This window comes from Echinops telfairi, unplaced genomic scaffold, assembly GCF_000313985.2.
Source record: "Echinops telfairi isolate 266 unplaced genomic scaffold, ASM31398v2 ScPeMD7_7469;HRSCAF=8507_0, whole genome shotgun sequence".
In the NCBI taxonomy this organism is placed as follows: Eukaryota; Metazoa; Chordata; class Mammalia; order Afrosoricida; family Tenrecidae; genus Echinops; species Echinops telfairi.
Genome location: NW_022111372.1, coordinates 86,341,390 through 86,362,285, shown reverse-complemented (window position 1 = coordinate 86,362,285; position 20,896 = coordinate 86,341,390). Strand labels below are relative to the sequence as shown.

Genomic DNA, 20,896 nt, shown 5'->3' with positions numbered 1-20,896 from the left:
ACATGCTGTAAAAAGTCAGTCAAGAAAATGTTTTCATGCTAAAAGAGACATTCTTTGAAGGCTACTGGGGTGGCAGGGAGAGGGGAGGAGAAGGAGCCATGGGGTAGAGGGTAGGCAAGTTTTGAGTGAAGGGGACGTCAATATATATAAAGAGGAAAATTAGGGAAAACATTATGGAAACATGGAAGACACAGGGGGTGGGGTTACAGAGTTAAAGGCAATAGAGACAAATGCTGCTACATACACAACCCTGCCATGATGGTGTTCTATGAGCAAAGGCTTGGATAGACATACAAGGCTGAAAGCTGTGGGAAGGGGAGTGGGAGTATAACCATAAATAAATAGAGACAGAGCTATCTACTTTTACTGCAAATATGCCCACGGATATGGCGGAGCATACAGGGGATAAAGTTATGGCAACTTCTTAAACATAACCAAATACCCGGAGGGAATGAATCTCTGGGCTTGGGAGATCAGAACCCTAGTCTTGGGGGACACCAAGGTCAATTGGCATAGCATAATTCACAAAGACAATATTGGACATTCTACGCTGGCGAGTAGTGACTGAGGTCTTCAAAGCCCGTGAACAGTTGTCTAATGTGCAAACACTGGCTTCTCTATGTCTGGAGGAAAGGAGAGTGAAGATGAGCAAAAGATACATGGAAACAATTAGTCCAGTGGAAACACAGTTCGTCCATGCAAACATCAATCTTCCCAACCCCGAGGCCGGAAGCAAGACAGCACCTTGCTTCAGTACCGATTGCTCTGAAAAGGGTCCTATTAAAAGGTTCCGAGTAGAGTGGGAGAAAAATGTGGCACAGAACCTAAACTCACAAAAGAGAACAGGTTCACTCATTGCATAGAGACATGGGCGACCCTTTAAGTCTGGAACTGAACTCCCCTCCTTGGAACAATCAACCACTGAAGACCAACAGGCAGCATTTACCCAGAGGCAGGGCGTGAGCACAGAAAGAGGAATGGAAAGCGGCAACAGTGGGGAAAGTGGGGAAAAGCTTGATTGCAGTGGATGCGCTGACACAAACCCTATGTGGAATAGAAGCTGATGCTCATCTCTGTAACCTTCAGCTAAATTACAACAACAAGTTAAACCACACACACCCACTCACTCAAAGTGATGTCAACGTTTTAATCATAAATAAATTCATTTGAAAAAGAGACACCTCTCTGGTTTCACAACATGATCCCAATTGGTTGAGATAAAGAAAATACTATTGCAGTGAAAGAACGTTTGAGGGAGAAGACACTTCCAATGCCTGCTCAAGAAGCGAGTCTCAACAGTGCCACCGTCTATCATTACTGGCTTTAAAAACTCTTCACATAGGTTGAAATCCGAGCTTTGGGGGATGGAAGATGAAAAGTTGTTCATTTAGACAAGCTTGTATTTACCATCTCTGGGTCAGATGGCTTCACAGTTTCCTGCTACCTTAAATAGCCTGCTAGTCCGTAAAGACCCATACAGCTCCTCCCTATCTCTGAAGCATGCTGTCACGCTTCTCATGAATTACTGTCATTGATGTTATTACAGAACCCCTGTTCCTTTCTACTGCCATTGATCTCTGATAGTTATACAATGTTTACCTCCTGCAGAGTCCACCTTGATTTTGAACTAGTTGCTTGTTACAACTAGTCTGACACTTGCAATTCTGGAATTCTTAATGGCATTCACTTGTTAACTTGGGTCCCAGCCCTCACTTGTCAAGCCATGGCATGAGGAGTTACAATGGAGAATTTGGGCTAGAAATCAGTATTGGGTGTCCACTTTGAACCCTGCTGGTCTAGTTGCGTCATCGAAATCATGGGTGACCCAGCTACGTATGTGGGAGAACTTGCAGTCAGGTAGACCAGGGTTATACTAATCCTGGCGCCATTGCTTATTATCTGGTTATACGGGACAAATTGCCTTAGCACTGATAGTCTGTGTTTTTACCTTCAAAATTGGGATAATAAGGATATTTATCTTACAGGACTATTGTAAAACTTAAATAAAATGACGCAAGTAGAGACCTCATTTTAATTCCTGATGTAGTGAATGCCAACAATTAAACAGCAGCTTCCAGCCTGTGAGGTTGTTGCTGTTTATTCTGGGACTAAAGGGACAGGCCACGGCTCTTGTCTATACTATCCAGGGTTTCTGAGTAGGCTAGGTTATTGACTGGGATGCGTAATAAAAAGGAAGCATGATTTCGTCCCTGGAAAGAATCCCGTTTCCCTGCATAGCAGAGGCGAATCAGCTCTACAAATAATGTGATGCCTTTGAAAAGCCAGCTCTCTCAAGACTGAGTGATTACAAAATTGTCATCTTGTAGTTGAGTGAAGATTACTGATGGAAATGGGTGGGAAAGGCATTTCTTTATTCTCCGACAGAGTATACAACATATCATGTGCTCAACGTGAAAGGCTGGGACCATGTTTCTTTGTGCTCAGTGCTAAGTTCAAGTCCCCGAGCACCGAACCTGTGCAGAGAGAGTGGCTCGGGTCTCACCTGATGGGCTTGCTGCAGGAGCTCCATTCGCTCCTGGAGAATCTGACAGTCATATTCTCTGCTCTTTCTCAGCATCTGCCGCCGTAACTTTTCTACTGCCGTCCGCAGCTCTTCTTGCTGCTTCTCACTTAACAACTCACCAAACTTGATGACGGTTTCTTGCTGCAGCGCATTGTACAAAGTGGCTTCTAGTTCCTGGATCCTCTGGCAAATAGAATTAAACAGGTCTAACTTCGGCACTTAATAGCACTCATGTGGGATGTCTGCCTGTCATGCGTATGTACGCACATTGTTATTGTATGCACAAGGGGGTTTCAAATAGTTGGTGGGAAAATCCTATTATCTTTTCATTTCGTTTTTCAATCAACTATTTGAACCCCCTTCATATTTTTTATTAGTCTTATAGTTTTTAATAATAGAAGAAATTTCAAGTACGTGGTCTACCTACCCTTCCTAAAACTCTCTTTTGTAATATGTCCTGTGGGACAACCAGCTAATACATGAACTTCCCTCATGATGGGGAGCTGGTTCCTTTTGAGGCTCTTGCTCATTTCAGTTTAAAGACATCTATCTTGGTGGCACTGTTGGGGAGGTGGCGGATGGATAACCCGAAACGTGGCTGCTTTTAAGGAGAAAGTTGAGGCTCTCTACTCCCATAAAGATTTACAGCCTCGAAAACTATGTATCAGGTCACTATGAGTCAGAATTGACTCAGTTGGTGGCTTATGTGAAGAAAAACTTCTTTAAGTTAGGGTGATATTTCAGGTACCAAAGGGCACTTCCACACAATAAACATCTGAACTTGAGAATGGCTCCCTGGTGTCCACGTAGTTCCTTAAAATATACACTGGGAACATTTCTAAATCAATGCATTAGTCTTTGTATCTGGGCCAGCGGGTATCCACTGAGATGTATGGTAACTGGCTATTGGGAGCCCCTGGTATCTTCTCTCTTTTGAATGGGGATCAACTGCTCCTCCCATTGTCGTATTCTTAGTCCTCTCGCTGGCCCACTTTTGGTTTATTTTAGATAGAGTTCAATACGGTTGCTGAAATCTTCTCTCCTATAACCTTGGCAGGGGTGACTGACCATGGCCTATCGGGGGATGTTTTCTTAGAACTTGTCCTGGACTAAGCAGATCTCATACTTTCAAAGTTAAAATATGGCTGTCTGAATGAGTATTGAATGAGTAGTCATGGGAACCACATGAACAAACCATTTCTCTCTTGTAGGAGGAACAGGAACAAATGAAAGGGCGGGAAGGAAGGGGAAAAACAAATTCTTTCCATCTTTATTCTCAAAGTGACCAACTCGCATTTTCCATTTGCTCTTGAAACAATGCTCAGAATCACGTACTCATTTTGGATGGGGTATACCAATCCTTCTTTGTTCGAAGCCTGGGCTAAGTGCTGCTTTCTTTTCCCAAAAGTGACTCAGGCCACTTCCAGCCAAGCATTGCAGAAACCTTTACTAGAAATTCCTCGAAATGTTACTCTTTTAAGTTTGCTCTCCCCCCATTCCCTCCTGCCCCCCTTTTTTCTTGAGTCATGGCTGTGAACTAATGCGGGGCACAAGAAGAGATGAAATTTAAGCGTTAGTCCACCATTAAAAATTATGTCACAAATTTGGTAAAATCCAGTGGACCAAATGTGCTCCTCAATCTGCCTAATCTTAAAAAACGACAGAGAAAAAAAAGTCACATCCCATTTGTTGGTACAACTGTGCTTGCCCTGGCTAGATTGTGATGGCGGAGGCAAACCCTCAGTCCCTGCAGTCAGAATTAACACTACCTGCTTACGGGCTTTGGCAAAGTTCCTTCACCCTCTACGTCTCCGTTTCCTCGTGTGTAATATAAGAATGACAAGATTCCCTGTACCTCATAGGGTTGCCATGAGAAGTAACAGAATTAAAATATGCAGAAAAAACACTGCATAATTATCACACCACTAGATTAGCATTCCAGATTATTTTGGTTTAGTAAAACTGATCTTTAATCTATACGGCCAACTAATCTGCTCATTGAAATATTATTTAACAATATATAATGAAGCTTTAGGAAGGCTGGACAGGAAAATAGTAGAAATAAAGTATAATGAATAAATGCTGTAAGAATATTCTAAGCACTCAAGGACTCGGGACAGATTTGTTCCAAAATCGGAACTTGAAACCACTGGTAAATGACTGGCATGTAATGTATGGGCTAGTCAAGAATATGGCAAGACAAAATGAAATAGGATGCCTTACTTCACAGTGTAGAACCGAAAATAACCTGGGTATCTCCAATGTTTCTTATACCTACCATATAGGCTTGGTCGAGAGCTTGTTTTCTGTAATCTAGTTCTTCCTCCAGGTAGCCTTTTATTTTGCAGAATTGTTCCTATAATGAAGTATCATATTAATAAATATAAGGAGCAATTTATTAAGTAAAAAGTGGTTTTACATAGATATTACATTTATATATATATGATGGAGAGAGATCAATGTTTTCTCTAACTCCAATCTACAGCACTAATGTTTGCAGGCCATAGATACTGTTTGTGTGAGGCACAGTTGTACTTTGACAGTCTCCCACAGGTGATGTGGAAATCAATGGAAAGTCGCATCAAAGATATATTGAAAAATCCATATGGAATGCTCTAAAACGACTCTATACCAATCTGAAAGCATGTGATTAAAGACAGATTTTTAGCAAGATAAGTGGTAAATATATCTGCATGAACATGCTGTGATATATTTGTTCTTAATATAATCAAATGGATATAGCATGGATGTATCATATTCCAACTTAATGTACCAAAATTCATTGTCTGTGTGCAATTAGGAGACAAATGACAACTGAGTGCTGCTGATTTGATCCACAATGCTATTCAACAAGAGAGTGTCTGCCCTTGTCAGAAAACTAGTATGAGATGGGAGGTGTAAACTCGGTGTTCCCTCGCCTGTCCCCAGCACCAAAGTGTTTCTCATACTGCGAACACCATGTTGGGTGGGATTCTAGCATTTCCCAAAAGAATCTTATGAACAATGTGGCCGCAAATATGTTTGTTATTTGGGGAGGGTCTTTAGACCTATTCCAGCACTGGAGGAAAACTTGATTGTGTTGACATTTGAGAGACTGAATCTATATGCAGTGATTATTATTATTTTTTGGAGGGGGATACACAGATTTCTGGTTTCCTTTTAGTAATCACATTCTTTTTTTTCCACTTTGTATAACAATTTATAAAATACTTAACATCCATGTTTCTGAAGCCAAATGAGGTGTGTTCAGAGATATTAAGACGATGCTTATCTATATGTTACCACTTTCTTTGTGTTTTGGTTTTTCACTTAGTTTGATATTGGTATATACAGATATATTTATCTTTCCTCTTATATAACTGCCTGCTTACAATAATTTTGTTGGTAACTTTTTGTTGGTAACTTTTACCTCTAGGCCCTAGTGTCCGGAATGGAGCTTGGTACTAGCTGGCTGTTCAATTAGTGTTTGTAAATATAAATAATTTTCTAGGGTGATTTTTTCAAATACAAATAATCCTTCTTAAATGTCTTAATGTTAGTCTGGCATCTTGTAAAATGTGGACCCTACATAAAATATAAGGAAATGACTTCTAAGCTAATGCATGCTATTTGAATACAAGTGGTTCTTATAGGTTAAACCAGAAGAACAATGCAGCCAAATGGATCTATCTTGGACGACGTGTAGTTATGCTAACTAGAGGCAAAGATGGGGAGATAGGGTTTCAGGTACTCTGAACCTGTTATCAGAGGGACAAGTCCCTGGATAAAGACACCATGTTTGCAAAGTGAGGGTCAGTGAAAAGGAAGAAGGTACTCATCAGGAGGACAGACAGAATGATGGTAACTATAGCAACTATTGTGAGAACGGCGCGGGCCCAGGCAGTGTTTTGTTTGTGGACCAGACAGCATTCAACACCAGCAACGACACACCTGAGAGGAATCCACTAAGAGTGTCATAGTAGCAATGATGCCCTTGAAAAAAAGTATTACTAGAAGTTAATAATGGCCCGTCTCTTGTCCTGGGAATTTAAAATAAAAAATATACCCACAATTTCTGTAATTGTCATTTGAGAATTACGCAGGGTAGTAAAACTTTATTGTAAGGACACATACACACACCTTACTTCTTTTTGTTTAGCATTATCCTTAGACACGTTTCAAACATACAACATGCCTTTTGGGAAGCGTGTAACTCGAAGTTTTGAGGGTGTGTTCTCACCCTCTGTCATGGAAGACAACGAACCATCAACCGGGTGAGGCGTCCTGGGTAGATGTGACTCTCATCTTCCACTTGCCTTTTACGGTTTCCTTCCTTTTTCGAAGCCCTATCTCTGTACTCACCATGTCACTTTCCAATTCCATCATTTTCTGGTGCAGGGCAGCCTCTGCTCCTTCGATCTGCTGGATCCACTACGAAGCAAACACGACAGAAACGTTTCACTATGGCCTGATATGGGACCTGCGTATACCACGTGTGCTGCCGTCTAAGGTATTCCGTCTTCCTACCTTCCACCGCAGGGAGAAGGTTAACTAAAGGGAAAAGATCCTGATACCATCCCTTGGAAGCTGGACTGTAATTACAATCTTCCGTTTGTTCAGTCACTATTTCAACAAGTCCATTCACTGAAGTCTAGCATGCACTTAGCTAGGGCTAAGATTGCGAACAAGAGCAGTAAGCTTTTTATGATCACTGGAAGCTATCATAAGAAGCTTCATGGAAGCTTGAGCTTGAGCTGCGGTCTGAAGAAAGATTTAAAAAGGATTAGCCAAAGCAAACAAACAAACAACCCGAGGAAAAAGTGTTTAAAAAATAAACAAAAACAGAAGGGACATTAGGCCCAGTTGTTTCACAATTGGCGGGACATGGTGACAGAGAGAAAGTCTGGGGACACAGGATAAGGAAGGCTTCAGTGTATGGAAAGCAATTGCAGCTGAGTGGCGAAGAATCCATTTTTTTAAAATGGGCAAATTTTAAATCATATTAAAAAACAAAACCAAAAGTTACAACTTATCCTTCCTAAGACATAAAGGCAATTATTCTGTACCAATGCATCCATGGACATATGAATGCGTTCACAACTTATAATGAATTAGTATGTAGGGGCTTTAGTCAGTCAGACATTAGCCTGCCCTGTAGAGAGACATATGGCAGAATCATTGTGCAGTGGGTTCTGGATCCAGAGACTACCTTGGCTCGAATCCTAATTCTAGCTTTTCATGGCTATGCAAATTAACAAGGCTAACTGATTTTTTTAAGCCTATATGTTCATATCTGTAAAATAGAGTTAATTCTAATATGAAGATTAAAGAGGGTAGTGCATGCTAGGTACATTTTCTAGTAAATTACTGCATGTACTAAGCATCTTATAAAATCTAGATTGTTTTAAAGATTAACATTTATTTTTGTTATACATTGATACCCTTAGGAAAGTATATCAATACCAGGTATTGCTTTTTAGTTTATCTGTGGTAAGTTAAGTGTTGCACTAGCCATTTCTGTATACTAGAGCCTTGATATTCCTGAAGGGACACATGGTCCAATGACCCCTTGATTAGAAGGAACATGGTGAATGGAAAAAGGCATGATGAGTCAGCAAAGGTGACAATAAATTGATGCATGGGCATATGGCTTCACCTTGAAATGTCATGGATTTCTAGCCTCTGATCAGGATCACAATAGACAGATCACATAAATGGATCCTGATAGGATGGGAGAAAATTTTAAACAGAACCTCAAATTAAAAAAAAATCCAAATGTATTGGACCAAACAAGAACTGGAGAGTTTCCTGAGGGGATTGTCCCAAGAGACCCTATAAGCTTTGACATGAAACAAACCTCTGAGGTCATCTTTTAGCTAAACAAACAATTGGCTCACAAAATAAAGGGTTTCATCGGTGAGTGCTGTGCTCCTTTAAGAAAACCATCTGTGTAAGTCCAACAGTCATCTTGTAAATTTAAAACGAAGATGAGAAGGTAAGGAAACAGGGAACCAGAACAATCAGAATGAAACAATTAGAAGGCTCATGCCTTGTGATGAATGATAACCATTGTTCTGGAACAATCTGTGTAGAAATTAGTGAATAGGAAACAAATCAGCCACGTGTAAATCTGCATCAGAAAATGAAAGATCATGTAAAGAAAAAATAGTATGCACGTACACACATACATCCAGTCAGGGGTTTCTAAGACCTAGCCTCACATTGCATTTGCATGTTGTCAAATTGTTCTTAAAATCTACTGCTCTCACCCGCTGGCCACTGGTCAATGGGAAACAAATGATTTTTTTCAGGCTTATGTTGAACAGTACAGTGAATTGAAGTTGTTAAGGCCTGGGCTTTAACATTAGACTCCTGCCTTAGCTCGTATTCCTTACTACTTATATTATCTAAGCTAGAGTTTCTAACTTTTGCATTCCAATCACCAATAACTATCAATGCATCTTGAAAATATTCAAGCCTTGAGGTGCAATATTAAGAGATTCTATAGGCAAAATACTGAACGATACAGGAAGCATCAAAAGAACCTGGAAAGAATACACAGAGTCACTTTACCAACCAGAACTAGTTCACTTAATTGTTTCAAAAGGTAGCATATTAGCTAGAACCAGTGGTACTGAAAGAAGTCCAAACTGGACAGAAAGCATTAACCAAAAATAAAGCTCCAGAAATTGATAGAATACCAACTGAAATGTTTCAATAAGCTGATGAACCACTGGAGCACTCGCTTGTCTGTGCCAGGATATTTGGACGATAGCTGTCTAATCCATTGACTGGATGAGATCCAAATTTGAATCCCAGTCCAAAGAAAGAGGAGGACCCAATAGAACGCTCAAAATACAGAACAGTATCATTTATATCTCATGCAAGCAAAATTTGTCTGAAGATCGTCCAACAACTGCTGCAGCACTTCATTGACAGGGAGCTGCCCGAAATCCCAGCCGGATTGAAAAGAGGGCATGGGTCACGGGATTTCATACAGCAGAACTGGTGCTAAAGATGGTGATTTCTTTGTTTTGCGGATTCTTCTGTGTACGAGAACGGTGTCTTGTAGACATTTACAAATTTATCCTCTTGTTCCTTTAATAAATCCAAGGAGGCTTCAAAAATTTGCTGACAAAAGGTATGAAAAGATAAGGGAATTTTTCCATGAACTTTTTGAAGCCCCATCTTATATATTAACCCTTGTATTTGCGGGGCTGGTGTGAAGAGCTGGGGGAACAAAGGAATAACAGACATATTTGCTCTAATGGGCTTATATTTTAATTGGTGGGTGGATGGGGCAGTGGGGAACGGGTGGCATTAAGAAAAGTGAATTGGCAGTTACAAAGTCCTTTTTTTAAGTCATGGTAGAGGAAGGGCTCATCACAATGAGAACAGAGAGAAGGGCCATCCAAAAGGGCAGAAGGAAGACTCCCCAGTGTGGGGGGTTTAATCTCTGAGCGTGATCTGTTCAGGTACAGACAGAAAGGGGAGAAGAGGGGCCTGCTAGGGAAAGAAAACAGTGGAAAGACCCAATGGGAAGTTGCGTGTGTGTGTGTGTGTGTGTGTGTGTGTGTGTGTGTGTGTGTGTGAGAGAGAGAGAGAGAGAGAGAGAGAGAGAGAGAGAGAGTTTGTCTATAGCTTCAGTCTATTCAGTGATTATAGTGATCAAGGAAGAGATGGTAGGTGATTCTGGAGAATTAGACAGGGAACAGATCTCAAAGAGGATGATTCTGGATCTTAGGTTAGGGATCATGAGGCATGATTAATTCTGTTGAGCAGGAGGGAGGGAGTGATCAGTAATCTGATCAGTACAGTGAACTGTAATTAGGGCCGGTCAATTTACATTTTAAAGGAAGCACATTTTTTTTCAGATCAAATTGCCATTTTTATGTACTTTTTCATGTAAATACTTCAAAATGCATCTCTAAAAGACAAGGTCTTTTATATGGTTTGTTAGCAACAGGGTCCAAAATAGAATTACTGCAGTTTGTCAGAGTCCTCCTCCTTTCTTGTCCATTAACACCATGGTATTTAATTTGAGTAATTAACTGGGTGACCTAACCTATAGCATTCTGCCCCCACCCCCACCCCTCATTCTAGATTAGAGAAAGCTGTGTATGGTTTTATTTAGTTCACAGCAGATGCTTTACATCTTTGGTAACTAAGCAAACAGCTCAAAGAACAGTTTCCATTTCATCCAGCCCTGATTTTGAACCATGCAGCAATTCACAAAGCACCTTATTATAACCAATTATCTGCTTCTTCTTTCTCTTCTTGTCATTTACCAGGTTTGACACAAGGGGGCATGAGCACACTCATGTTGCTTTTCCCCTGGCATTCCCACAAGGGGCTCAGAATCATCCTGGCTGCAGAGAGCCACCACCACCACCTGGCTGCAGAATCAGCTGGGAACACGTGGTACTTACACACCAAGGAAAAGCTATTAAAAGGGCAGTGCTCCAGTTTAGCAGCGCTCAACAAAATACTTCTGAGAGGTGGTTTCCCAGCTAGGTAGGGATTGCTTGAATAATGTAATACAGAAGGTTCAAAATTGTATATTTGTGGGTCTTCAAAGCTATAAAGTATTTGCTATCCAAGATCAGTGTGGATTATTGTTGGGTTGTGCTCATTCTATCTGGGTCGGATCATATTTACCAAAAAAAAAAAAAAAAAATCTTTAGTATGTATTCAAATATGCAAGCCAAGTGCAAAGATAATGTAAAGTACTGCCTACCCTGCTCCTTATGCAAGAAACAAGCCAGATAACTGAGGTGACTTGACGTGCTGACACGATTTATTACCTTTTCTGCCAGGGACAGCACCGTGCTGGCCTGGATTATGGCCACTTGCTCTTCATTTCGTAAATTCTGTGACGGGAGAGAGAAAGCAGGAAGGAAGGAAAATCAGTGAAAGACACTCCTAACAGCGTGTTCACCATCGGAGACAACACCAACGGCTGCCTGAGTACCTGCCTGGACGCTGCCTTCCAAGGGACTGTACGCTCTGTTCCCTTCTAATGCCTAACAAAGACAAAGGCAGAGCCTGGAAGTGGACACTGCATGACCTTTTTATACATGTCCAACGCTGCCTAGATTGGACAGTGTCGTGGAAGTACGCGCCCTTATCCACCACGTGAGAAAAGGAGAAGCCAAGTGAAAGGAAGGGAGTTTCCTGCTCAGCAGTTTGGTGTGATTTGAATAGATTCTGTTCCCTCCTGCTAGTGTTTTTCACGGGGAAAAAAGAAAAAGAGAATGATGTGACTCCTCAACGCTGGAGACCTATGAGGGTCAGCCATCGTGTATCTCCACGAAGGCTCCTCCCACTGCGTGCAGACACCTTGACCTGCCCTGGGAGGTGTTTTCAGAAAGAAAGGGGATGGCAGGTAGTCTGTGGGTTCGAAATGAGATCTATTCCGAACTATGTCTTTGTCCAGGTGTACACGGTTCTAATTTAGCCTTACATTAGAGCGTAGGCTCCCACAGTTGGCTGATCATTGGAATCATCTGGGGACCTAGTGAAACTACAGCTCCTTGAGATCCATTTGTAACCTAGTGAATCAGAATCTCCAGGAAGAGGAGTCCGAGGATCTGCAGTTTTTTCCACTGGATCCCCAGATGATTCCAATCATCTCCCAACTTTGGGAACCTAGGCTTTCGAGCAAGAAACGGTCTTTTCAGTGATTTAAAAGCCAGATGTGCTCAGCAAGTGAAACTAATTGTGATGAAAAAGGAGTTGCTCAATTGTTTCTCAGGGAGGCTACATTTACATAATAGCAAAGCGCAAACAGGAGTTGTCCTTGAACTGAAACCCAAGGACAGCCTGTGTTCATTTTCCCGTCCATTTCTATGGGGCTGCCACCAACCCTCCTTTTAGCAGCATTTGTAACTGCACGGCAGATTCATTTCATGCAGGATGCCTGCCAGCAACAACAGTCAGATGATCATTCGCTTGAGTCACTGAGTCACTGCAGATGTGGCCAGTGAAGAGTCAAATCTGAAATGTCCCTGTGAGCGGGCTTCACCAGGCCCATTTCCATGATGACCAGAGATTCTTATGACATTTCTTTAGCCAGGTTGCTTGATGACCTGCTGATGGGCTCCAGAGAGCAGTGTACTGAAGTAACCAAGGCATTTCACTTGCTTTGATGTTACATAGGATGCACTGACAAGGATTTCTTACTCCCTCCCTACTTAGGTAAATTCACATCTTTACTGCATTTAATCCACGTCTTACTTACCCCATTATCACCCAAGATATCAAGCTGTTTTATCAGATCAGGGATATTCACATCCTGCAAGATAAGGCAGTACATTAAAATCTAAGCCACAAACATGGCTAGCATTTCAGCATTCCCCAAACTCAAAGACATCTAAGGCCTGTACTCCTTTGGCTTGTCTTCAAGTTTTCTACTCTGCTTCTACCAGAGCTGGATGAACTCAAGCAAACAGCTTATTTTCCATTGTCAGTTGCTGAATGGAGACAATAAATGACTCCTTCATAGGCTGACCTTGAAGATAAAGACACTGAGGATGAAAGAGTTAAACATGTGAAAAGGACTCAAAATATGTTCATCAATTTTCCCGCCTTATAATCACCCAACACTTTTTTAATGGTGCAAGATTTGGGGCACAAAGAGCAGTGTTCTGAGTCAGCTCAGACTCCTGAGGGCAGACAGTAGGAAGCCCTGCCCCTCCTGGGTCCTCCCTGCCATTGGTGGACTTCAGTCCGTTATTGCAGCTCCGGTGTCCGCCCAGCTCATGGAGGGTCTTCCCTTTCCCCGATCTTCCGCTTTACCAGGTACTTTCCCAGGACTGGTTTTCCTGACAACATGTCCAAAGTATAAAGAGACAAAGTTTTGCCATCTTCCTGAGGAGTAGTCTGGTTGTACTTCCTCCCAGACAGACAGGTTTGTTCTTCCGGCAGTCTGTGGTACTTTCAATATTTTTCGCCAACATCGTAACTGAATGGTCTCTGGTTTCTGCAGTCCTACTTATGCACTGTCCAACTTTCACATGCATATCAAGCAATCAAAAATGCCCTGGCTGGGGTCAGGTACACCTTCGTCCTCAAAGGGATCCCTTCCTTCCTCATCACCTCACAGAGGCCTTGTGCAGACATCCATCCAGTGTAACACCTAATCTGATGCACTGATAACATGATTTGATTTACTCAGCTTTCCTGAGGGTTGATCATTCATCTCCATGTGAAATGAAATCCTAGGAACTTCATTCTTTTCTTAATGTATCATGATGGGGCCAACTGGCCCAGTGGTGGGGACTGGGGTTTTCTTTACACTGAACTGCAATCCAAATGGAAGGCTGCAGTCTTTGATCAAACTCATTCTGGTGAATGACCTCTTGTTGACCCAGTTGAATTTTGAAGGCCAAGTTCAAAGCCGTACGTAGGTTCCATCTTGTTTAGGTACTTGATGTTGACTTCAGGAGGACCGGTGGCACCGTGGTTTCGGTGCTTGGTTGCTAACCCAAAGGCTGGCGAGTTGAAAGCAGGAGCTGCTCTGTGGGAGAAGATCTGACCGTCTGTTCGGGTAAAGATGTCTGGCACTGGAAACACTACGGACAGATCCACTTGGTCCTCTAGGGTTATAAGCAGTCTGGGTCTACACCATGGAACTGGGGTTGGCACTGATTTTATCTAATGGGACACAGGTAATTTTGACTATATTCTCTGAGTCTCTTTGCAACAGCTGAGCCCCATCTGAAAGAATGCCCTTGGGTATGTGTTACACACACTGAATGAGGTGGTCTGTTCCTGTGATTTAGCTAAGAAAACACATGCAGGGAAAAGATAAAGTTAGTTGCTCTGCATTTAGTTAGAGGTGAGTTAGCAATTGCTTTGGTTTACAAATGTCCATGCAGGCCAGGAGCCCAGAGTTTACACTACACAAAAGTTTAAGATAGGAGACAAAGCAGCATACTTTGATGATCTCATTTCCCCGCTTTTGCCTCATTAATATTGCTTTTTCCTCTTATTCTTGTTTAAACAGCAGCATAGCAAAGCCCTACCAACAAGAAAAGGAAAGTCTACTTTACTATTATAGGTAAAAAAAGAAGGCGACTGCGGCAGGTGGGTTTGGCAGCTCAGACGGGGAGCAGGAAGGGCCATGCACAGGGTCTTGGGGAGCCCTGGAACAACACGGGGCTTTCGACTTTACCTCCAGAACAGAGCCACAATGGGATTGCATTATTCTGCAGTACAATGCATTTGCTGGTGCAAGGCACCATCTGCACTTAACATTAATATTTAAAATGCATTCTAATACCACTAAAGATAGAATTATATGTTACCTAAGTAAGAACTAGTGTTAAGACTGTAAGTCTCTCCAGGAGAGAAAACCCTCCCATAATTAAGTATATCAAAAGACACGGTAAATGAACGAAATAATTTTAAGGTCTCTTTGGTTTTACATTTTCCTAACTCTGAAATTCCACTGGTATAATTCCACTGTAAATAGAATGGAACTCAATAAATACCTTTTTAAATCTGGGATGACTCTAAACATGTTTACTTCAGTAATGAATTAATCTGTTATTTCCTCTGCATTCATGAAAATAATTTTCTTCATGTGTCTTTTGGCTCTGGATTGTTCTTTAAGCCGCTCTATTCTAAATAATCAAGGCTTTCTGGGTTTGTCACTGTGACCATTTACACATATGCCATATGTTAATTTTGTTCTTGTTCTATTTCATTTTCCAGGAGATGTATTTATTTTCATTTCCTAAGCAGCTTGGATCAAAACAATATCCATGAACAGAAAGACAAAGCAGCCACAGCCAACCTCCCCCATCTCCAATTCTAAGTTGTTCTAATTTCTACAAACATAAAAAATCAAATCTCTGCCTACCTTGACACCTTCTTTCATACAGTAGATCTGTAGAGCACTCACACCATCTGAGAATGGGTGAATTTGTAGATTAAATGGAGGGGATCGTCTCTCTCTTTCCTTGAAATACAGTGAAGGACACATGGGTATTAAAAAAAGGCAACAACTGATTAAACACTAAGTCAGTTGTTTGTGTATACTCTTTATGCTCTTACGGCAGTTTGTCAATATGTCATTTGGTGGGGAAAAAATTAAACTCGAGATCCACGTTTAAAGTGAATGAAAAATAATTGACTAGTCAACTAAGAGGTAGGGGAGATGAATTTATTGACCATTCATTTATTATCATCCTTTCCTGCAATTTTTTAATTCAGGACATGTAGGAAATGAAGCTCCAATGTAAACAGTATAAATATTCAGACCTTTCGGAGATTGCAAAGCGTGGTCTTGCTATCAAGTTTTATGGCAGCTAACAGACTTTTGCATATTCAATCCACTCAAATTTTATGAGTAAGATATGTGGGCTCCAAAAGATGACATCCTTCTATCCACTCCTAGCATGCCAACTGCTAACTCCTTATCCAGACCTAATATGCAACCACTTCAAGAAGAAATCGATGGTAGAAGAACAGGAAAATCAAATGAGAAGTTTTCTTATCCTTCGTATATCACCGTGAGTTCAACCAGAGTCCAAGCCTGATCCCAAATTATAGTCAAATTCTGACTTGATTTATATGGGACATTAAAAAAAAAAAAAAGGTGAAATTTGGTCAAATTGATCAAGGTAGTTCCTAAAACAAGCTAATTTTCTTTCTTAGCAGCCTTTTGCATAAACACCCTGTGGACTAAAAAGTTTACTTATAAAGCCAAGCAGTCCCCAGGTTATGGACATCTGACTTAGGAACAACTCTTACTTGCCCTTTAATGTCATGTAAATTTGCCCTCATTCAGTGGGCTGCTCACTGCAAGATCAGCACCTCAAACCCACCAGCTTCTCCTTGGGGGAAGGATGAGGCCTTATTCCTCCTAAAGATTGCTAGTCTCAGAAACCCAAAGGGCAATTATACTCTGTCCTGGAGGATCGTAGGTGCTGGAATCAGCTCACTTTGAGCAGGTTTAACATTATGGTTTGGTTTTGAATCAACCGACTGAATCAGCCCCTACTTGTTTGACTCCTACTTAAAAACAAATTCTTCCTCACAATCACCCACTTTACAGCTTTTTTATCACTGAAAAGGCTTGAGCCAAAACAAGGCTAAGATGAACCTGTTCTGACTCACCTACAAAATTGACATAATGACTTCAAGTTACAAGAATGGAATGTAATCATAACTTGGGGACTGCAAAGTGTTTTTACATATAGCATATATTGGAATAAAACATTTAAAATACTATTTTGATGAGTCAATGTTCAATGAAAGATGAGATTGCTTATTTAAAAGGAATGAGATATGGAAGAAGTTTGAATTCAAGTATTCAAATTACTTTTAAAATCATGCACTCTTTCACCTTCATGAACATAGTGGTCTTAAAAAGTACATTCTCTGACCAGGCAGTTTTAAGTTGCATCCAGGTTTTTCCATCTAGCCTCAAACAAATTATTTAATGTCAGTTGACACTTTGCCTGGCTGGCGGAGTGACTGGCTGGTATGTTTCAATACCAATATGTATGTGAATTGCTTTGTTCAGCATATAGCAAATGAGTGCTTGCAGCAGGTTAAGAGCTAGGCTCATTTGAATTTTTATTATTATTTCCTTACTTCTAGCTCTAGGTTTCGAAACTCCAGCAGCTCATTCTGGTCTCTGGCATCCTGCAGTTCCTGCTGTAACCGGTGATTTTCCGCCTCCTGCTTTTCTATCTAATAAAGTAAATCCTTTAGTTAGGCGAGCATTCCAGAAAGCACCTACAACTTTGCAAAGCAAGCATGGATAGCATTCAGTGAATCAAGTATCTAGACCTCCACAACAACAAAAACTCCCAAGTATATATGAATAGACTTAAATCATGAGCTTTCTTCCAAGGCATCCTTTGGTTGAGTTCTAGTCACAGGAAACTACAGGAAGACATCTCCATCCATGGGGATCAAGTCTTAGCGGTGCTGGGCCTTGTGATGGGTAGGGGACATTGATCGTCAGTGTCAAATATTACTACTTTCATCCGTACACAGTAGTACTCTCACAGGCACTCACAAATACCTTAAAAGCTAGAAATCTTACCTACCCTTTGAACTCTGTGCCTGCTCACCGCTATATCTCCTAAGGGCTCTCGTGCCATCTTCTACAGGCAAATCCTGCACTTCCTTCAACACAAAGCTCTAACATCTCCTACCATAAGAACCTTCCTTTACCTACCTGTTCAGAAATAACAACTATTTTCCTTTGGTTTCTGATAGGATGTTGTATTTCTTATATAAAATGCAGACTTGATGTCTGTAGGTACTTTAGTTCATTGAAATTTTCCTCCCCACGTAGACTTAGTCTATGTCTGACTTATCTTTAGATTTCAAAGGATCAGGGAATAGTTGTGAATTTCAGTAAGTTTTAAGCTGCCTTTGATATTAGCCCTATGGGTAGGTTTGTGGTAACTACTTGAAATATGGACTTTAGAAATAGGATTTATCAAAGATCAATAAGATTTAATGAATTTTACTTCCCCAACGATTTATTTATTTTCAATCTGTTCTTCTTTTACCCACACTCAAAAAGCTTCTCTTTAGCCAAAATATATTCAAACTAAAGAAAATCAGACAGACGACATATAGAGATTACTTATTAGATAAAACATATAGTATAAATTATTCTAGATAGCATCTCTGAGACTATAAAATGCTATTAAAAAGCCTCGTGATAATGGGAGAAATCATAATAAATGGAGAAATAGAAACCTGGTATGTTAACTCATGCAGTCAATTCAAGTTTTTCTTTATACTAGATGTTTTTGGTCTAGTAAACTTTAGAAAGCTTGAGAAGACTGAGGTGGGTCACAAAGAACATTCCATTTTCTAGACCCTTAGATGGAGAGCAGTGATGAGACATTTGGAAAAGACGTCTGGTTCTGGTGGGTAACATTGGAGATTAGATCAGTGGGTCCTGGATTGCAGTTTATAAAGTCAATGCCCATTGAATTTTCTTTACAGGAACCTTAACCATCTCAAGAACCAGTACCCAATGCTAGAATACCAGCCTTCACTCCCCACCTACGCTCTACCCATGAGCTCTCTCTGAATCATGTAGAGGGTGGAATAAGATATCCTAACTTTGCCAGACTAGAGAAAGGGAACTCAGGTACAGGGACAAATCTTTTCTTTATCTTCCTCATGCTTTGGGAGGTTTGATGGCTATTTATTTATTTTTCAATTAGAGAAGATACTGGTATAAATAATCCTAAATAATTGGTACATAATTTTAAATTGGACCACAGAATAGTTTCCATTATCCAAATGAGCTTTTAAATCCTATTTCTGCCAAGAATAATATAGGCTATTTTGTAAATTTGTGGAAGGTAATTTTTGTAAATTGTGGAAGGTAAGTGCCAAAGGAAAGTCATCTTTCAACTTAATCTGTTACGTTTAATTGCCCCAAATCAAAAGCCTGTGTCCAGATTATTAAAATTATATTTCATTTCCAAGGAGTCTTCAAGATGTTCATGAAAAATGTTTACCATCTTTTCCTTCCATTTCTCCAGGATACTTTTAAAGCTCCCCTCCCGTGGAACCTACATTATACTTCTGGATATAATTTTGCTGAAAAAACTTCCTAGAAATGTTGTTTTGTAACTTGGATGTATTGAAAAATGTTCTAAATTGTGTATACGTATATATAAAGAGCCAAGCTTAGCAAAATGAATGTAAGTGGGGACACAGGCTGGGCTATGGTATTACAGCCGTGTTCTATCACTTCCTTGTACAAAATAACAAGTCCGACGTATCGAGCATTTTTTGCCAATGGACAACCACACATGCTGTGTGCGTGTATATACACATGTATGGTAGCTATACAGTGTATATGTACATATGGGTAACGAATCCATTGGTGCCAGGGACCACATCCTCTCAAGGCTGCACAATACCCAGCGCAGAGCCATGCACACGTGCCACTTAGCTGATGGCGATGGCGGTGACAGGGATGCAGTCGAGCCCTTAGCAAGGAGAGTGCAGCGCCTACCAAGCCCCCCCTGCCCCTGGCCCCTGTGCCACTCCTGAGCGCACCCCCTGCTGCTCCTGGATCTTGCATCATTTTCTCCTCTGCCCCACTAGGGTGTGGCGCCCCACATACCTTTTCTAAAAGCTCCTGGTTTCTCTTAATGAAAAGTTGTTTATCTTCTACCCAGTGTGAATCCTGTTTGACAAAGAATATCGTGCAGTCAGCATTTCAGAGTGGCATGAAAGAGCATGTGTCGTCAAACCACTTTGCCAGAGCTGTCTTCCTCTCACCCGGGTTGCTCTTCTGTCAACACCTAGCAAATGACACCCACCCCTTCCAGCTCCCTTTTCCCAAGATCTTGGGGCCAAAGTTGCCAAGGAAAATTTAACCCCCTTTCCATTGTCACTCTCTATCGCTGCCTCTTCCAGTTTGAAAAATCCAGGACCAGCCTTCTGGGGACTCAGAAGTGACCACACAGGCAAGAAGTGAAAAGGGTCAGAGGGCACACAGGCTAGATACATATGGATGGACAACATTAAAATGCAGAGCCATAAATGTAGCACAGAGGCAAAGAATGCAGCTGGAGGGGTGGGTCCTTGTCTCGGCGCTTTAGACAAGTCTAGACTGTGTGTACAGGGCTCGTCTTTGGGCACTCCCTTGCCAGGCCAACCTCATTTGTTGTTGAGACTGGGTTCCCACTCTCAGGGGCAGAAACAGAGAGCCAGCCCTTCGAGGACAGTTAGGAAAAGATCACTGTGGAGAACCGAGTCAAGTCTTGGATGCTGCCCCATGCGCAGTGACCTACTGGAACGTCAGATCACAGTGTCTGTGTCTGTCCAATTTGAAACTGGACCAGCCAAGTGCCTACCTGCCCTTTCTGAGCCAGCGCTGCTTCCAGATCTTCAGTTTTGGCTCTGTACCTTAGCACCTCTGCTCGGAGCTGTTCTTGGGCCTGGTGAAACCAAAATCCAAAATTCCAGAATTTAGCAAGTTAAATGATGGTGCGTTTTATAGCCCTCTCCCCTTCAGGTCCCTGAGGAGCCTGATTGGTGCAGTGTTAACTGTGAACCAAAAGGTCAGCAGTTAGAGCCCAGCTGCTCCATGGGAGACAGATGGGGCTGTCCTCTTCGGTAAAAATTACAGCCTTACAAAATCTGTCCCCTAGGGACTTGATGAGTCAGAGGCTACTCCATAGCTGTGCCTTTGTGCATGTCCCTAGAATTTATACTAATAAGAAAAAAGGGAATTTTCTTATGACAAAAGATTCTTCGTAAACCATCTTTCTGAGCAAATTCTCCTTAAATATTCACTGGCTCCCTTTATCATTAGGCTAAAGTTCAAACTTCTTAGCTTCTTTTTGCAAGTGGTCATTATATTATCAATCGTTCCCCATGGCTCCTTAGACA

The 20,896-nt window shown here is 41.3% G+C and overlaps 1 protein-coding gene across 4 annotated transcripts in view; it reads right to left on the bottom strand.

Annotated features, from left to right (window-relative positions):
- Positions 1-20,896, bottom strand: part of JAKMIP2 (janus kinase and microtubule interacting protein 2) — a 211,402-nt gene that overhangs the window by 20,540 nt on the left and 169,966 nt on the right. For 2 of the 4 annotated variants that reach the window (XM_004696705.2, XM_045284602.1), the window contains exons 11-19: positions 20,359-20,442; positions 19,623-19,685; positions 17,108-17,206; positions 15,369-15,467; positions 12,744-12,797; positions 11,308-11,373; positions 6,866-6,934; positions 4,803-4,880; positions 2,504-2,707 (exon numbers count right to left, since the gene is read on the bottom strand). In XM_004696705.2, the coding sequence (XP_004696762.1) occupies positions 2,504-2,707; positions 4,803-4,880; positions 6,866-6,934; positions 11,308-11,373; positions 12,744-12,797; positions 15,369-15,467; positions 17,108-17,206; positions 19,623-19,685; positions 20,359-20,442 (816 nt within the window). The remainder of the gene's footprint in view (positions 1-2,503; positions 2,708-4,802; positions 4,881-6,865; positions 6,935-11,307; positions 11,374-12,743; positions 12,798-15,368; positions 15,468-17,107; positions 17,207-19,622; positions 19,686-20,358; positions 20,443-20,896) is intronic. The other 2 variants (XM_045284603.1, XM_004696707.2) reach the window with 1 other exon arrangement.